Source organism: Corapipo altera, unplaced genomic scaffold (assembly GCF_003945725.1).
Source record: "Corapipo altera isolate COAL_440 unplaced genomic scaffold, ASM394572v1 45, whole genome shotgun sequence".
Classification (NCBI taxonomy): Eukaryota; Metazoa; Chordata; class Aves; order Passeriformes; family Pipridae; genus Corapipo; species Corapipo altera.
Window position 1 is genome coordinate 27,435,849 of NW_020884877.1, and position 17,345 is coordinate 27,453,193.

General features: G+C 42.1%; 1 protein-coding gene across 1 annotated transcript in view; it reads left to right on the top strand.

Annotated features, from left to right (window-relative positions):
* The first annotated feature begins 423 nt into the window (after positions 1–423).
* The window catches only part of GPR39 (G protein-coupled receptor 39), a 79,125-nt gene continuing 62,203 nt past the window's right edge, over positions 424–17,345 (top strand). Inside the window, exon 1 of the mRNA XM_027636629.1 lies at positions 424–1,642. Within this exon, the coding sequence (XP_027492430.1) occupies positions 778–1,642 (865 nt within the window). The 5' untranslated portion in view covers positions 424–777. The remainder of the gene's footprint in view (positions 1,643–17,345) is intronic.

Genomic DNA, 17,345 nt, shown 5'->3' on the forward strand with positions numbered 1-17,345 from the left:
ACACTGCTGCTGCAGATGCCGAGGTTTTGATAAAAGGAAATGTAAAGTAGTGAAGCTTGTGGCATTAGCACACGTAGTAATGAAGCCTGAAGCCCAGTTAATGTTAAACTCATGAGGAGATACTTTCTCTTTAGCATGGGTCCATTCATACATTCAGCCTGACCCCACCAAACCAACAGCTTTAGGTGAAACACCTCTTTTCGTCCTTGCGAAGCAACTCCTACTACAGGAAGTGAATTTCAGACATGGGTGGCTCACCCTTTTCTTTTTTTCTCTCCTCTAAGCCCGCTGTTCTGTCAGTGACTAGAGAACTAGGGATAGCCAAGATTTAAGTTAATGGTTAACAGAGTAGCTGTAACCACACAGAAACTCTGACTTCCTCCTGGGGCGGGGACCAAAAGCTGCTTTGCTCGCAGAGGAAGAGGCAAGCGCTGAAAGCAGAGCAGTTCATACCGTGAAGGGCTGGAAAACAGCAGCTTCAGTCCATAGAGAAAGGAGAAGGAAAATCCGAAAGGAGAAGGAAAATCCGAAAGGAGAAAGAGGTGTTTGCCATAAAGATAGGTAAGAGCTGAAACACTTTCCTGTTCGGCTTACTTGACTCAGAGGGTTGCTAACAAACCCCACAGGTGTGGCCAGGTGACACACGTTATACCTGATTGCTTGGACATGTGCGTCTCCGTGAGAGGGGCAAAGCAAGAAAGGATCTGTTTGCTGTGAATTTGAACATCAGAGAAGGCAGGAGGGCACTTTGTCCCTCCTCTCCACCAGGGGCTGCTCATGGCAGGACAGACATCCACTTCAGACTGCTCTCATCTCATTGACCACAGCCATGTTCAGGAGTTTGAGGTGGCTCTGTGGATCAAGATCACTTTGGCCTTAGTCTACATCTGCGTCTTTGTTGCGGGCATCTTGGGCAACAGCATCACCATCAAGGCCACCAGGATTCTGCAGAAGAAAGGCTACTTGCAGAAGGAGGTCACCGACCACATGGTGAGCCTGGCCTGCTCTGACCTACTAGTCATCCTGCTGGGCATGCCCATGGAGTTCTTCAGTGCCATCTGGAGCCCCTTTTCTACCCCCAATGGCAACATTGCCTGCAAGCTCTACTACTTCCTCTTTGAAGCCTGCAGTTATGCCACTGTGCTGCATGTTGCCACCCTCAGCTTTGAGAGGTACATCGCTATCTGCCACCCCTTCAAGTTCAAGTCTCTCTCTGGACCCCGCAAGGTGAAGCTGCTCATCGCCTTTGTCTGGGGGACATCTGTCTTGGTGGCTCTGCCCCTGCTCTTTGCCATGGGCACAGAATATCCCCTGGAAATTGTTGAGGGCTACCAAAGTACGACAGCCTGTGTCAGACCTACTCCCAGGCACGTCATACCTGAGCTGAAGTACAACATGACCATCTGTACCAGCCTCTCTTCCAAGTTTCCTCTCTTTCAAGCCAGCGTCTTCGGTGCCTTTGCCGTGTACATCATAGTGCTGGGATCAGTCACCTTCATGTGCCACAGCATGATGAAAGCCCTGATGATCCACAAGGAAGGAACTGTGGCAGTGAAGGGAGGACAAAAGCACCAGAAGTATCTAAGAAAAAGTGAGAGCTCAGAGGGCAAGAGCTCCAGGAGACAGATCATTATTTTCCTGGGTAAGAACCCTGTCCTACTCTGCCTCCCCTCTGTCCTCTGCCCCCTTTCTACATGGGAAGGAAGTACACAAGCCTCCATTTTATCTCACCAAATTCCCCCGAATGGGGAATGTATGGTTGGAGACCGGTACAAAATGAGGGATAGGCAATACTTTTGGTTGGGAGGATACATTTTAAAAACCTGATGTCTCTATATGTTTTTGACACTCTCTTTTTGTCATTAGAACAGGTGTGAGGGAAAAAGAAGGAAAAATCCATTCACTGTTTGCTGTTTCTGTTGTCTGATTATCCTGCATGCCTACGTGCAGCAGTATGGGTGATAGGCTGTTGCAGCTTGACCTTTGGGGTAGCAATAGGCAACGATTGCCTGGATATAAAGTAGCTCTACTTGCACGTTTTCCCAATAAATTACAAATATGAGCATACTTAATAAGGCTCCTGATGGGAAGGAAGACTATCTTGCGAGATCTGAAGCTTGTCCCTCTCTAAAGGCATTTCCCTTTTAATTCAGGATGCTCCTTGGAGAGTTCTTATTTAACCTCAGTAGTTATGGCTGTGTTGCATCTGAGCATCAAAGAAGCTAGGCTGGAGAGTTTATTTGATATTTGGTTGCCCTCTTTGAATTTTTTTCCCTGGTTTTATTTGAAGGCCTGTAACCTCGAAATTATGTTTGATTCTGATCTCTGTTGCCACATTTGTCAGACAAAAACTAATCAAGCTGTCATTTCGCCAACTTGGAATCTTTCCAGGCTGTGATCCATGTAGTCTCCACATTTGTTGATGTTCTTAGAAGTGCCCTTAATCATGTCCTGGCTGCATTACTACTAGTTCCTGTTTTATTGGGTTGCTTAATATGATACTGGATATAATAAATGAATCATCTAGGGTAAGAATATGCAGTAGACCCAGTACTTGTGCATTGCTTTTTAGTGCTCTGATTGATATTGAAGAGAGGGAATTGAAACTTGTGGGTCTGTCCACTTCTGCAACTTTAGGTAGATTAGCTCTTTTATTAATTTTTCCTCTTTTTAAATTATTTTTGCTTTCTGAGGATTCTCTGATTCCTCCTCTAGTCCTGCTTTTGCCATGGTCTATGGCTAGGACATGAATGCAGGGTAAGGAGCCCAGGGTGCAGCCAGCCCCTTTCCTGCTGCAGCTGTGTGAGAGCATGGTGAAAACCCGTCATTCAGACAAGGCATATGACTTGGGTTTGGGACAGGGTGGAGCTGCACACTCCACCAGCAGAGAGAATGACAAGGGCTTCAAATGGGAGATGTGACACTCCAGGCTGTACAGAGCCCTTCCTCATGCTCAGAGTGTACATCTAATGAAGAAATCATCTCCTTTCACAAGGAGTCTGTTAGTCTAGGGCAAGAGGCCCTGTATGTGGGTGATTGAAAGGGCTCTCAGTATCCTCATTCCACTTGACAGTACTGATTTCTGGGGTAGAGGCACAGCAGTGCAGCTAAATATACCTGTTGCACAAAGCAGAAAAACAGATCTGCTCTTGAAGTGTTACCTGTGGGTTCCTTAAATGTCTGTGCCTCTGCAACCTGTTGTAAGTTACCATTACCCCATTACCACAGCTACATTAAAGCCCAGTCTGAGATCCAAATCCTGGCTAGGTTGAGGGGGAAAGGTAAATTGCCATGACTTTTTTTTCCCTTCTTGATTATTCTTCTTCTTTGGTGATGGTCTAGCATGGAATAGGCAGATGTGCTGCCTGCAGGAGTACTGGAAAGCTAAATGAAAGCAACTAGTTTGCCTTTTATCATGAGGGAATTTGCCACCAGTATCTGACATTTCCTCCGTACTCTCAGCTTTTTGGAGGCAGTAGATACTTCCACGAATTCCCCCAAATTATTTCAGTGGTAAGACTTTAATACGAATCTTGCTAATTTACTTGGCTTTGGGAATAAATTAATAAACTGAGGAGGAAGAAACTCTGGCCTGCAAAGCAATTTAATTTGGAGATTTCATAATAGTGATGCTTTAGGGCAGTTTTAACCCAGAAGAAATGAACATATAAATTGTTTACAAATCGCTGAATTTAAATATTGTGATTTAGAAGTCCTCTTTGCTTTTCATTTAACAGATGGGTCAAATTAAAACAAATACTTGCACATTCTCAACATATTTCACTTTTAATGTGAAATGTAAATGGCAGTATACAGCATCATGTCTTTGAACATCTAGCAGCAATAAAAACAATTTAGCATTTTCCTCTGGTTGTTAAAAGTGATAAGTTCTATAAAACGGAGATTAAATTCATAAATCTCCTGACGATGAGAAAAAGCTAATCAGGGGATGGCACAGGAAGGATCTAATGCTTTTTTAGTGTCACGTTATTGTGTGGCACTTGAGAATAGTCATGAAAATTAATTGTAAATGTTGAAAGGGAAAGACCACTTGCCATAAGCAGTATTGATGCTTACAGGATGGGCTCCAGGTAGGGTGACACCACTGCTGTGGTGGAGGAGGAAGGTGCCAGGGGGACAAGCACCATGGTGCTGGACAGGCTGAGCTCATGTGGGGAAGAGCTTTTGTGTTCAGGGAAGGTGTCTGCAAGGGTCAAATCTTTCAGCTTAAAGCCCAGGTGGTCTGATTTGGGATTTGAAGTCTTTGATGTAGAGAGATCAGTTCCTTTTCTTTCTGCTACCTTGCTGTGCTCAGGGTGGAAAGCAGGGATTGCCCAAATGGCTGCACTAACAACTCTGCCAGCTGTTGGGGAGGGGTTATTTAAAGGGGCTCTTCAGCTCAAATTTGGTAGATTTGCCTCAGTGGTGGAATGCAAATTTGTCCCAATATTTTGGAGAAAATCAATTCTGTTTTTATAAAGTAGGCTGTGCAATGCTATTCCTTCCAACTTCCTTCTCACTATTGCAGTTGGCTCCACGAAAAATGTGATAGCACATGTAAGTCTCTGCATAATGCTCCTACTCCAGAAATTAGGCATTTTGTGCTTTTGGATAGACTGGGTCATACTCCCTGCAGTGTCTGTGTGTGATTTATTTAATAATTTTCAGAGTCATGTGGTAAAACCCCAGTGCCTCCAGTGGATCAGTCCATCCATATGAGCCACACAGGTCACACTGCTTGACATTGTTTGGGTTACCTATGTTTGATGTTAAAGCAGTTTTGCTCATAGTGGGACAGCAGATCTTTCTTCTACATATATCTGTATGAATGTGGCTGAATATCAGGGAAAATATAGCTGAAGTTAATTTTTGGTTGGTTCACAGCAACATTTGTTAATAAGAGTTTCTCCACCCTGAGCACCAGAAACTGGATAGCTGCAGTGGTTATAAAAACACTTCGCTGATGGCTTTATGATTAAATGCAAGCTTTTAACAGTATTTAAAACCTCCTAATGCCTGACTCACCCTGACAGGGATTGATTTCATCTTTGTGGCTACTTGATCTTGTCTTTCTCCTTTGGCCCTAAAAGGCAGGGCAGTAATCACCTAAATTGTCACAAAGTGCCAGTGGGGACCTCTTGCTTCTCTAATACCTGATCTGAGACCCCTGCACTGTAGCAGAGAGCTCTTAAGAAAGGAGGAGTTTGGAGACATATATCAATTATTATAAATATTATAAGTGGGTTGTAGCAAACAAAGGAGGAGAATGTAAAGGAAGGATTCCATAAAAGAGAGGTCCAGCTAGTGCAATAATTATAAATATTACAAAAGGAAGGCCCTTCCATAGCTGCAAGTAAGTTAAAAGTCTTTAGGAAATGTTAACAGGTGGGCATTGGGAAAGAGGAGCAGTATGGGGCAAGCCTCCACACAAGGTGCTGGTGGGAAAGACCTTGGCACCAATGGCTCCACGCCTGCAGTGCCTGCTCACTGGTCATGGCTACATCCTTCTTAATCTGGTCATTGTATAAATGCACATTTATACTAAAGCAGCTGTATGGTTTGTCATCAGGCTAGATCTGACTCACCTGGGCTTGTACTCAACAACTAAGTGGGTTTTGACTCTCCCAGCTGAAAAAAGTATTGCTTCTAAAACTTCTGTGATATTTCCCTTGGCAGCTTCAGTTTGTGCTTCTGCTAAAAGCCTTAATCATTTTGCATAAAGCAGCCTCAAGCCTACCACAGTAAAGACATTGAAGTGAGAGTCCTTTAGTATTGCTACCCCCTCTTTCTTTGCCTTTTGGAGCAACACTCCTCTGTTTCCACAGCAGAGGGGTCCTGCTGCATGGGGCTGGTATCTGGGCAGTTCTTTTCTGTCTCCTGACCATGATGAAGCATCTATCCATCCTGAGCTCTCCCATCCAGAAATGAAAAGTATCACAATAATCTGGCTGTTATGGAAGAGTTGATGAAGATGCATTAAAGAACTGCTACAGCAGTCAGCAGGAGCCAGAGCTGATGCTGGACCTCCCTAAATGGAGAATCTGCTGGTATCAGCCCAGCACTGTCAGCTCCTCTGGGAGTGAGGCCAAGTAAGGCAGATAATTCCCACTGTTCTCTCTTTCCCATCACTACAGAAATTTAACTGCTCTCCTTTGGGACCATCTGATGTAGGATGAATTTTGCCTACATGCCTGGACAGCCAATATCCTACAGCTTCTTTAATAACCAGGCAAGGGAATTGTTTATCATAATCAATGACAGTGCCTCCATCTGAGAAAGGCAGTGTGATGGTGGTGGTTTTTGTTTGTTTGTTTCTGGTTTTTTTGTTGTTTTGGTTTTTTGTTTGTTTGGGGTTTTTTTGTTGTTGTTGTTTTTGTTGTTGTTTTTGTTTTTTAAATTTTATTTTATTTAATTTTTTATTTTTTCCAACACTTAAGTATGTCAAATACACTGACAGGGCAGTAGTAGCTAAAGGCTTTACTGAGACTCTGGTAAGTGCCACAGAAGGAAAGAGAGTCCCTGCCTCTGAATCAAAAAAACAATGGACAAAAAGGAAGGGCTGGAAAGGAAGAAGTCAGTGCCCTGATCAAGGCCACAAATGCAATAGAGAGTCACAAATGCATCTGCTGAATCTTGCAGTAGTGACCTGCCTACTCAGCTGCCTGGCCTCTTTCCTGCCACTTTTTTGGTGGCTATTGTTAAAACAATGCCAGGCTATTCTATAGCAATACCAAAGCCACTGTAAACACCATAAACAGCTGTACCTAGCCATAAGCAAAATCTAGATAAAACCTTGAGTCAGAAATTAAAAAGATCTCTTAGAACTTGGAGCACCATTTTCTTCCCACCTACTAGTGATGGCAAATTAATGTTTTGCTCAGAATAATGTATTGTGCGTAGAAATAGCCTTTCCAAAGACCACTAAGGAAGTGTATTTTGTAAGGCACCTGGCAAATGGGTTTTCAGGAGGCAAATTACTTCAAGTAGTTGTGAAAAATACATGGTTGTCATCTGGATATGACTCAGGCACAGTGTAACTTGACAATGGTAGGACTTCTGTTACAGGAAAATTAGATGTTTCTTCATAAGCTGGAACCCAGATGGGTTTTTTCCTTGCTGAAAAAAAGTAAAGCATAGGGATAGAACAAAAATGGAAATCGATTATATTCCAGAACACAGCTCCAGCCCATGTTCTTTAAACTCAGCTTCATTGACTCCTCTTGGTTCATTTCTTTAATCGTTCCATTCAGCTGCCTTTCTTCAGAGACTTTTTTGGAGACATGTCTGAAGATAAATATGCTATAGGCTGAATATGATTTTAATCCCTGTGTTTTATATGGTGTTTCTATCCATATATTTCCCTGAGCAGGGCTTTGAATTACACAAGACAAGTAGGGGAGTTAATACCCTGAAATGGGTAGCAGGGGGTGAGAAGGGAACGTGAAACCAGCAGACCAGGGCCTGGCCACTCGGTATGGGGCATCCACCCTCTGTAACTAGTAAGTTTTTTCTTACTTCTTTTGCTGCCTTCTGGAAAAGAGATAGAAGCACAAGATTTACCTGCTGGTGTTCAGGAAAATTTGCTTTCCTCTTCTCTGCAAAGATATTAACCCGGTGTCAATGGCAAAACTGATCAATGCTACTGAATGCTAGTAGCACAAAACTGAAGCTCAGCTATTCAACAGGTGACAATGGAAAGGCTGCATTGAGGGATGATGGTTTCTCAGGGCAATTGTTACAAACAATCTCCTCTGAAGAGCTGGGGGACTTCCTATGGTTTAAAAAAAAAAAACCAACATTGCCACAGTAAAAGAGATTCAAAGCAAACTTCCAAAATCCAGACATCTGTATGTTCAGGTTTCCCACACTGTAATTTAAAAAGGAACATAAGGAGAACCCAGCATAATTTCCCTCCCTGTTGTACAGAAAGCAATTTTCTACTCCTGCTTTTAACTGGACTCATAGAATAGAAGACTGTGCTTTCAGCTTAAGCTAACAGTCTTCCTTTCCTCCTACACCAAAGGGTGGCAAAACACTACCAAGAGAAATAGGATGGAAGAATAGGGACTAATAGAGGCCAGCACCCCCAAGGTATTTAAGACTTTTGTAGTTTTAATGGAAAAATCAATGTGTGATTACACTTTGCATAAGAGCACTTAAAAATCGCTTCAACATGAAAAGTCTGCAGCTTTAAAAATAACCTAACCCTGCAAATAGTGTAGTCAGAGGACTAAATTCACCACTAGTGTAATCCACATAATTCTCTATATACTATATCTTGGCAGATATTGTCTCTGTGGACACAGGACTACTCTCTTTGCATGAGAAGCTCATGAGCACAATGAGTGTTTTACTGGTGCTTAGTTAAAGTCATGGCCATGATTCTGTTTTTTGCCTCATGCCTACAAGGAAACTGGTATTTCGCCAGGTCTGTAGTGAGCTATAGGTGTTGGTGTGCTGATTCATTCACTCAGCTCATCCTGTGGCACATACAGCACAAGTATATTTTCACTTCTTTTTACTCTACCATCTGTGCTGTCCAGAGACTGAGTGCACAGCTGAGACTTCTTAAGTACTTCTGCCCTTCTGCCTCTGCCCAAAGTCTTTAAGCCTCATTAAAGACCATTACCCATGTTGGCCTTAAACCTGATATTATTAATCTCTCTCTCTTTCTCTCTTACAAGCTGTAGATAATAAAACTAGTGGCCCTTGGTTCTTCTGGCACTCGTAGGTATGTGCTAAGAGAAGGAATGAGGGAAGTGGAGGCAACATCTCTTGCTGTGGCAACAAAGACCCGAGGAACGGCAGGAGCCTGCAGGCTTTGCGGAGCTGAGATCTCAGCTTCTGAAAAACACACTCTGTAGCAGGCAAGTCCTCTCTAGGACATGTTTTTTACAAGTAGAAGCCTTGGAAGCTGTCTCTTTCTTCACAGTGGATAAGAAAGCAGGAAGATTTATTTCCATTAAAGTGGAGAAACACAGATGTTGCTATAGGTAGGAAATTGATTGAGGGAGATAGCCCTCAGACAGAACACAGCAACTCTACATTAGGGAACTCTGTTCCATCAATTTTGGTCTAGTGCCCTTGTTCTTTATTCAAGAGACTCTTGTCTTAAGCATTAATTTTCAAATTTCTCTCTGTTTTCTTGCTATCTCTTCTGAGCCTGACACCATCTCAAACGCAGACTGCTCTTGAAACTCCCCAGTTTCAGTAGATAGGAGTCATTTGTGGCAAGTTCACAGATGATTTATTGGAATCTTCACCTGTGAAAATTAAATGCATTATCTAATCCCCTATTGTTTCGTATTCAAATTATACTACATTTCCTATAATTAAATCTTTTGTTTTCCTATCTGATGTTGGGACCATTATCTTTAAACAATGATTGCAAGCCTGTGAATTTTAATGGAAAAGAACTTTAATATCTGAGCATTTGTTAGTAATGTGAAGCTTTCAATTTTGTTATTTACTATCTTCATTAATGACACAAGCAAAGGGGTCGGGTGGGCCCTCAGCACATTTGCAGGTGACACCAAGCTGAGTGGTGCAGTTGACCCTCCTCAAGGACAGGATGCCATCCAGAGGGATTTGGGCAAGCTTGAGGAATGGGCCCATGGGAATCTCATTAGGTTTAACAAAGGCAAGTGTAGGTGCTGCACCTGGGTCGGGGCAACACCTGGTATCAATAGAGGCTGGGGGGTGAACAGATTGAGAGCAGCCCTGGGAAGGAGGACTTTGGGGGTGCTGACAGGTGAGAGGCTGGACATGAGCCTATAGTGTGCACTTGCAGCCCAGAAAGCCAATTGTATCCGAGGCTTCATCCAAAGCAGCACGGCCAGCAGGACAAGGGAGGGGATTCTGCCCCTCTGTCCTGCTCTGGTGAGACCCACCTGCAGTGCTGCATCCAGTTCTGGGGTCCCCACCACAGGAAGGGCATGGAGCTGTTGGAGCAAGTCCAGAGGAGGCCATCAAGATGATTAGAGGGCTACAGAACCTCTCCTGTGAGGAAAGGCTGAGAGAATTGGGATTGTTCAGCCTGGAAAAGAGAAAGCACTGGGGTGACCTAATTGACCCCTTCCATTACCTGAAGAGAACCCAGAAGAAGGGTGGAGAGAGATTATTTACAAGGGCCTGGAGCGACAGGATAAGGGGGAATGGCTTCAAACTGAAAGGGAGTAGGTTTAGATTAGATCTTAGGAAGAAATTCTTTACTGTGAGAATGGTGAGGCCCTGGAACAGGTTGCCCAGAGAAGCTGTGGATGCGTTATCCCTGGAAGTGTTCAAGGCTGGGTTGTGTGGGGCTTTGAGCAACCTGGTCTAGCGGATGTTGTCCCTGCCCATGGCAGGGGAGTTGGAGTTAGATGAGTTTTATGGTCCCTTCCAACCCAAACCGTTCTATGACTATCCTATATAATGTCTTGGTTAACTAAAGGCAACATTTGTGTAAGAAACTGAAACCAATCAACTGCCAACCAATATGGCAAAGACTATTTTATTCCCTTTCATTGTTGTGAGTTACTAAAACATTGAAAATAAACAGTTAAGATTTCAAGTTATATTTGGCACAATGTGCTGTAGCAGTTTTTTAGCCTCTTTTGAGAGCATCATAAGCATGTTTATGCTGCTTAGCTTAGAAAGTAGTTATCCTTCTGGTCTCTGTTATGCATGGATGAGTAATATCAAGGTCAAAATATTATGGATTAAATGAGTCTGCCAAGAACCTTTTAATCATATAAATTGTGATTTAAAAAGAAAGGTGAAACTGAGAAAGAAGTCTGGTAGTGTCATGAGCAAACTTTTTTGTTTCCCCTTAAGTAATTTAAAAGCCTCTATTTGTTGCATTTATTTCTCTCTTAAAACTCTTAGTATTTTTGTTCTTATCAATTTTTAGGTGAGGAATTTAAGTTGAAAATGCAGCTTACAGGGTTAGAGTTGGGGATCTCTCTGTCAGCAAGCATGTGCTTGTTATGGATACGTGCAGAGACTTCTGTGATCACTCAAAAAATGCTTGACAGCCACGTGCAAACAGGTACACATATGCAATAATTACCAGGAAACTAAACTTCAGTCATGAGTATAAAAAAACCCAGACATGCATTAGAGAAGACAGCATTTCTTAGCTATCCATCCTTGTCCTCAGCAGAAATGGCTTTCTTTTCCCATGTTTGATTAGGTAGTATCTACATAGATATTCAAGAAGCTGTTTTGCTCCAGTCTCTAGCTGAACCCTGCAAAAGAGCTTAGCCCCTTTCAGAGGGTAGTGTAAATATTTTGTCCCTGTTCATACAGCATTTCTGCAAATCCACCTTGATTTGCTCCCCCATATAATATTGCCAGTTTGCTTTTTGTTGAATGTAATGATTGTCTTACACATCTAAAAGAGGAGCCACCTCATGCTCAGTCTTTTGTTTTAGTGGTATGCCTAGCATGGTGCTGCTGAAGGTGATTTTTATTTGGAGAAATATTAGAAGACTGTCTTGACTGCCCCTTCATAACAAAACCCCTGGAGTTCAGTATATATGTACACCTTCTATTAAATTCCAGTAACTGCAATTATTCTAGTCCTTTTTTTCATAAAGCATAAAATTTAAACTCTGGAACTCATTGTTCTGGAGGCCAAAAGTAAAAATGGGCTCCTAAAGAGATTATATATAACTTTGAAGGATAATGCTGTTAAGAATAAGATATAATCTCCACTTTAGAAAGTCCTGATATTGCTGGGTGCCAAAATTTCTGTGTGGGTAGTACAGGAAAATCCCTCTATGCTTGTTTCTTTTTCTGCAGATGTCTATGTGGGATCATCACAGAGAGAAATGAATGGATAGATGAGTCCTAGGTCTATCCCAGTATGTCTGCTCTTAATCTGCAACTTTCTGTAAATGCCAATATAGGCAAGTGGACAGTCTACCTTCAGTCAGGTACAGAAACAGGAGCTTTTTAGGATGGCAGAACAAAACCTTTGACTAGACAAGAAAAGGAAATGGATTGAAATGTTGTTCTTCAAATTTCGGTTATTTTTTCCTATGCCCCTCTGCCCCAGAACATAAACTTTTCAAGGAAAAAGGTGTTAATTTCTGTGTGTGTGTGAGCCAAAATGTGTGTCGTTTGATAAGCTCTAGTACTTGTTGATTTTTCAGCTCCTGTGCCTCACATTCTTTCTCTCCAATAAAGACAACTTTTGAGCTCTCTGATTTTGACAATAAAGCTGAACTTACATTTGTCCCTTAAAGGCATCAAGAATGAAGGTCCTCTCCAGCTGAATCTCTTAATAATGCTTAAGGATATCTATAAAGAGAAGTTCTTGAAACCGCTAAAAATGAACCAAGAATCAGAATTAAACTTTTAAGGTAACTATAGATTGCAGTACGTCAGCAATAAGGTACACAGAGATTCAAACAGTCCTTCTTGTGGGCATGACTTTAACATGAAAGGTTTTTAACCATTAGATAAGAGCTAACATTGTATGGTGAAGGACAAACAGAAGTCAAAAGCAGGCATGCTGGTGCTTGTCCTTGCCCTGCAGACAGTGAAATTCCTAAAAGCCTTCTGACTTTCTGTCACAGGTTTATTCAACACATCTTTCTGATTGGTTGAAAGAAATGCAGGTTTAAAATGAATGAAATGGGTTGTGTCACAGGCGTTCAAAAGATGGTATTTAAGGGATCTTTTTGTCTTGAAAGCCAAAAGTACCTAAACTCTACTGCTAGTAATGATGACATCAACTTCTGACAAAATGTATAAAAGCATGTGTTGGTATTAGCAGACATACACATACTTTGAGAATCTTGGACAATAATTCTATGGGGGCAACTTAGCTAATGAAGTTTAGTGGTTTAAAATATATCTCTTTTTAAACTTGAATTTTTTAAAAAATGCAATGTCTAACTACCCATGCTGAGGTCAGAGAAAAAGGCTACTAAGATGACTGGAGGATGGGGAGACAAACTTTTAACAGAAGCTAAAATGAGGTTGTATTTTTTAAGAAAAAAAAATTAAGAATATGCCTGGCTCTGTAAGCACACTGTGGCAGTAAGTGCCAAAGAGGAAGGTCTGGTTTGTACCCTGGTTTGAAAGCCTTGCAAAATGGGTACAGTAACAGCTGTATGCAGAGTGAGTCCAGGTATAATCAATCTGATCTCATTTTGCAATGAATTAAGCCTGGAAGTCTTGCTGTGCATGTTCAGACACTACCCAGGGAGCCCAGCCTGTTTAGGTTAGGCCTTATGTCAAGAAATTTGCAATTGCCTACAGCTGTAGGGCAAGGGCATTCCCTCCAACATGCACAAACCTTCCTCTTCAGCTTAGAGACGTGAGTCTGAAAGTTGTAGTACCCTTGATTAATTTTGAATTTACAGAGCTTTAAATCCATGCTGAGTATGGATTTGCTATAAAAAACCCCCCAGTAACAGAAGAGCAAAATGAGAGAGTTCACCTGAAACTGCTCTCTGCTGGTCTGGTGGGCACGAAGGGCCATCACCCCTCAGCTGGAGCAATCTCTGTGCCTGGGGAGGTTTGTAAGCATATACGTCTTCTTCCAGTGCTTCTCTTGTGCCCCTTGTTGGAAGATTTTCCCTACCTAGTGTACTTGGAGGCAGCCTTGGGAGTTTCTTGTTAAAAGTTAATGTCTGGAGATTGAAACTTTCCATTGGCTTGATTCCCTTCCCTTTTCCTACTCCTGCTCCTATACGCGTCTACTGAATTCTAAAAAGGTTTTTGACAGCGGCTTGAAATTCAAATGTCCCCTTTCTATTTGTCTTCTAGTCCGAGCCAACGTTTAAATGCATTCTTTTCTATTATAAAGAACATATTGACAATTTAGGAAACATTGTCCTACAGTGCAAATGCTCTGATATTACGAAATATTGCCATGTTCTCTGCATTGATCTAAATGATGGCATTGGCACAAGAACTAATGGGTCTATAGGGGCCATCAATGAGTACAGACAGAAATGAGAAAATTTCTGATCGTGAGAAGGACATGTTCAGGGACAACCTTTCAAGCAGAGAGCTGGACCAAACTAGTTCAGTTTCTGGGGTACAGAACGTGACCCTTTCTGCAAATCCATGATGTGGTTTCCTGTGCTGAGAGTAGAGGAAGGTCTCTAGCCATAAAGCCAAGGCTTCCACTGGGTTGGAAGGAAAAGGTTATGTTTATCGCTCCTTAGTGTGGCCTGTGTCACTCTGCATCCTCCTTTGGGAGGGTGCTGAACTTGCAAAGAGGGTCCAGCAAGCTTGGGCAAGTTGAATGTTTTCTGGGCAAATACCTTTTGCCAAAAGGAAACTTTGAGAAAGCTGACCTGGGACCACACAGCTTGGTGTACATATGGATTCCTGCCTGTAAGTAAAGGATCTATTTCCTGAGTGTTATGGCTCCTCTGTGCTGCTCTTCCTCTTGCTGCCTCAGATCCCCTCTGCCAGCCTGCCCTGATGCCTCCTCCACAGCCCATGTGGCCATCACTCTCCCTGTGCCCCATGACTAGCATTCAAAAGCCTGCCTCTGAGTGCCTATCTCCAAGAGGGAGTTGCTTTAACCTTATCAAGTGGAGGTGAAATTTAAAATGACTTAATGTTTATTTGCTGACAGGCAGGAATGTCCTCTAAATTGACTGTCAGAGCCTGAACACAATGCTGTAGGACCAAATCATGATGTCTTGTTGGCCTTCAATGAAACAATGTTAAGTTTGGGATGTGGGGATATTATTTTGGCCTCCCTGGATATACGGATGGCATTCTCATTTTGAAGTTTTATACAATGAAGCTATATTTGATATTTGCATAATTCAAATAGATGAAATCCTCAAACAGGCACAGAAGACTTGATTTCATTAACTTGGGATGCAGCCATCCCCATCTCTCATGCAAATGGCAAATACCTTTCCTGTAAGTATACTTTAAAGATTCATTTCTTTCTCTAATCAAGTGGTGAAATCCTACACACGGGAAGCAGAATTGATTTCTTTTCCCTTCATACTGGATATCACGGACCTTATTTGGGGTAACTTCTGTCACAGAATATAAGGTTAACCCTTCTGTGTGCTGTGAATCAGCAATATGTTCCTGTTTGCTGCTCCAACACACTGAGAATGCACATGGTGTAGTCATCCTGCAGATGCAGCCGTCAGCTCAGGGGAAGCTCCTACTTCTTGTCAGCAAGGATCTATTTCCACTGAAACCATGACCTTGAGAGCTCGTTTCTAAATTTCCTCCTGGGCTTCGAATGCTACAATTGATTATAGTTGTTTTGGTTTTAGTCTTTAACAATCCAGGTGAAGAATTGCTCCCAAATTTGTTAAGATGTTGGGAGAAAGGCAGCCTCCCCCCACTGCATGGACAGTGTCAAGGAGCCACCATGGGATCTCACAAGCCTTCTATGAAGCACTGATATTTCTGGTTGGAAATGGAAATCAGACAGAAAATGCTCTGCTCTTGGAGCTTACACTTGTGCCAGGGACCTCTTGGGACATGAGAAAACTCCACTGCATTAATTCAATTTAATAGGCATCAGTGGAGAATTAAAGGTGTCTGATGTTGGTCCAAGTAGTCTTAGGGAATAGTCCTTCACATTACGTAGTCTGAGCCCGTGGCTCCAACTCCTGTCCATGGCAATGCTTAGGTGAATTTTCCTCTCTCCTTTCTACTGAATTTTCTGCATATCTTTGTATGCTATTTTCTGGTTCACCTTCTTGGTAATAAAGCTCTGCATTTTATTTTCTATCTTTTAGATATATCACTTTTCCCTTGAATTGCCTTATATTAGTTTAAACTGATAGCTTGACCCTTTGGCCACTGTGCTTCATCAAAAGCAGGGTGCTCTGATACATTCTAATGAAGAACTGCTTTAAAAACAACAACAAAAAAACCCCAAATGAAACCAAAACAAACAAACCAAGCAACCAACCAAAAAAACCCAAATAAAAACCACAAAGAAAGGAGGAAAATATGTAATTTTCTTGGATGTCTGGGATGTTTAGTTTTCTGGGTCTCTTTGCCTTAGAACACAAAGTAGTCATTGGCAAGGATTTTTTCCTCACTCTGAAAGTGAATTTACGGTGTGCTCTCTGCCACTTCTGCCCACTAACCTGCAGAAGAAAGCTATAGGAGGTCAGCTGCATTGAACTGCTCAAGAAAAGCCAAGATGTCCTGAGTTTTCCTCTTGTATTAAAGGAAAATTTTACTCTCTAGTTGTCACTGATTAGTAAACCCTCCCTTAAGTGTATACGCATTGTGGTATTTGACCTCTAAATGTCCTGGTGTGGGGATGCACACTGAATAGCAAGCACTCAGCTTGCCCTAGTGTCAGCCCTACATCAGGTGTCAGCTGCCTTTCACCAGTGGGTTTAAAATGTGGTTCACAAAAAAAGCAGCCAGCTGAGAGGTACCCTGCCTCTCCTTTTCTGGGGGTTCTTGTGACACCAAAAAATGTGGCTTTTTGACACCAGGGAATGTTGAATCAGTCTGTATCTAAATACACCCACAGATGTGGGTGTATTTATATACACCCACAGATGTGGGTGTATATAAACATACATATATAGGAGTATCAACTAATTAGGAGTAGCCATTCTCACCATCCACTTGCCATATCTCAAAGCTTGTTGCTCACACTGAGCAGCAGCGGCGTGGGATTTTGGTTTGTTTCTTTCAGTCTACAAGCAGACTCAACTCAGGGGGCCACAGCTCCCACCCTGAGCAGGCACATTTTGGAAATAGACTTGTTCAGCAAAAGCCCCAAGAGCCTAGAGAGTGAGGCAAATGCCCTGCTTGTCGGTGTGCACTGGAGATCAATGCACTGAATTCGGCAGGAGCTAGAAGCATTTCAGACTTTCAGTGACAAAAATCTTGCTGACTGAACTCTGCTGAACTGTACTTTCAAGTCATTTCAGGTCAGAAATAATTGCCATCTTTACATTGTCATTTTCAAACTCTTTATCCCTTGAAGCAGCACTGAGAAAGCCAAGCATTCCTAAGGTTCAAATCGTCTTTATTTAATTTTCCTACTATTTTAATATATCGATGGTTCTGATCATTATTGCTCAGTGTGGTTTTGAGGAGAAAATTCTGAGGCATGAAAAAATCTGTTTAAAGTGAAACATCATGCTTTTGATCCAAGGACTGATGTTCTATGGGAGGAATAGAAACAAAAATCTCATGATAACCCCTCTGCTTTCCTAAAATAGAAAATCTGTCTAGTTAATGAATATAAATGAATGTACATTCAATTCCTTTTTTTGAGGTTACTAAAGCTGATTAGCATTAGGTACCACAATTTGTTTAAAGCAGTTGAGTAATTATTCTGATTCCTATCCCATGAACATGCAACTTATTTATTACTAAAGGTTTGAGTT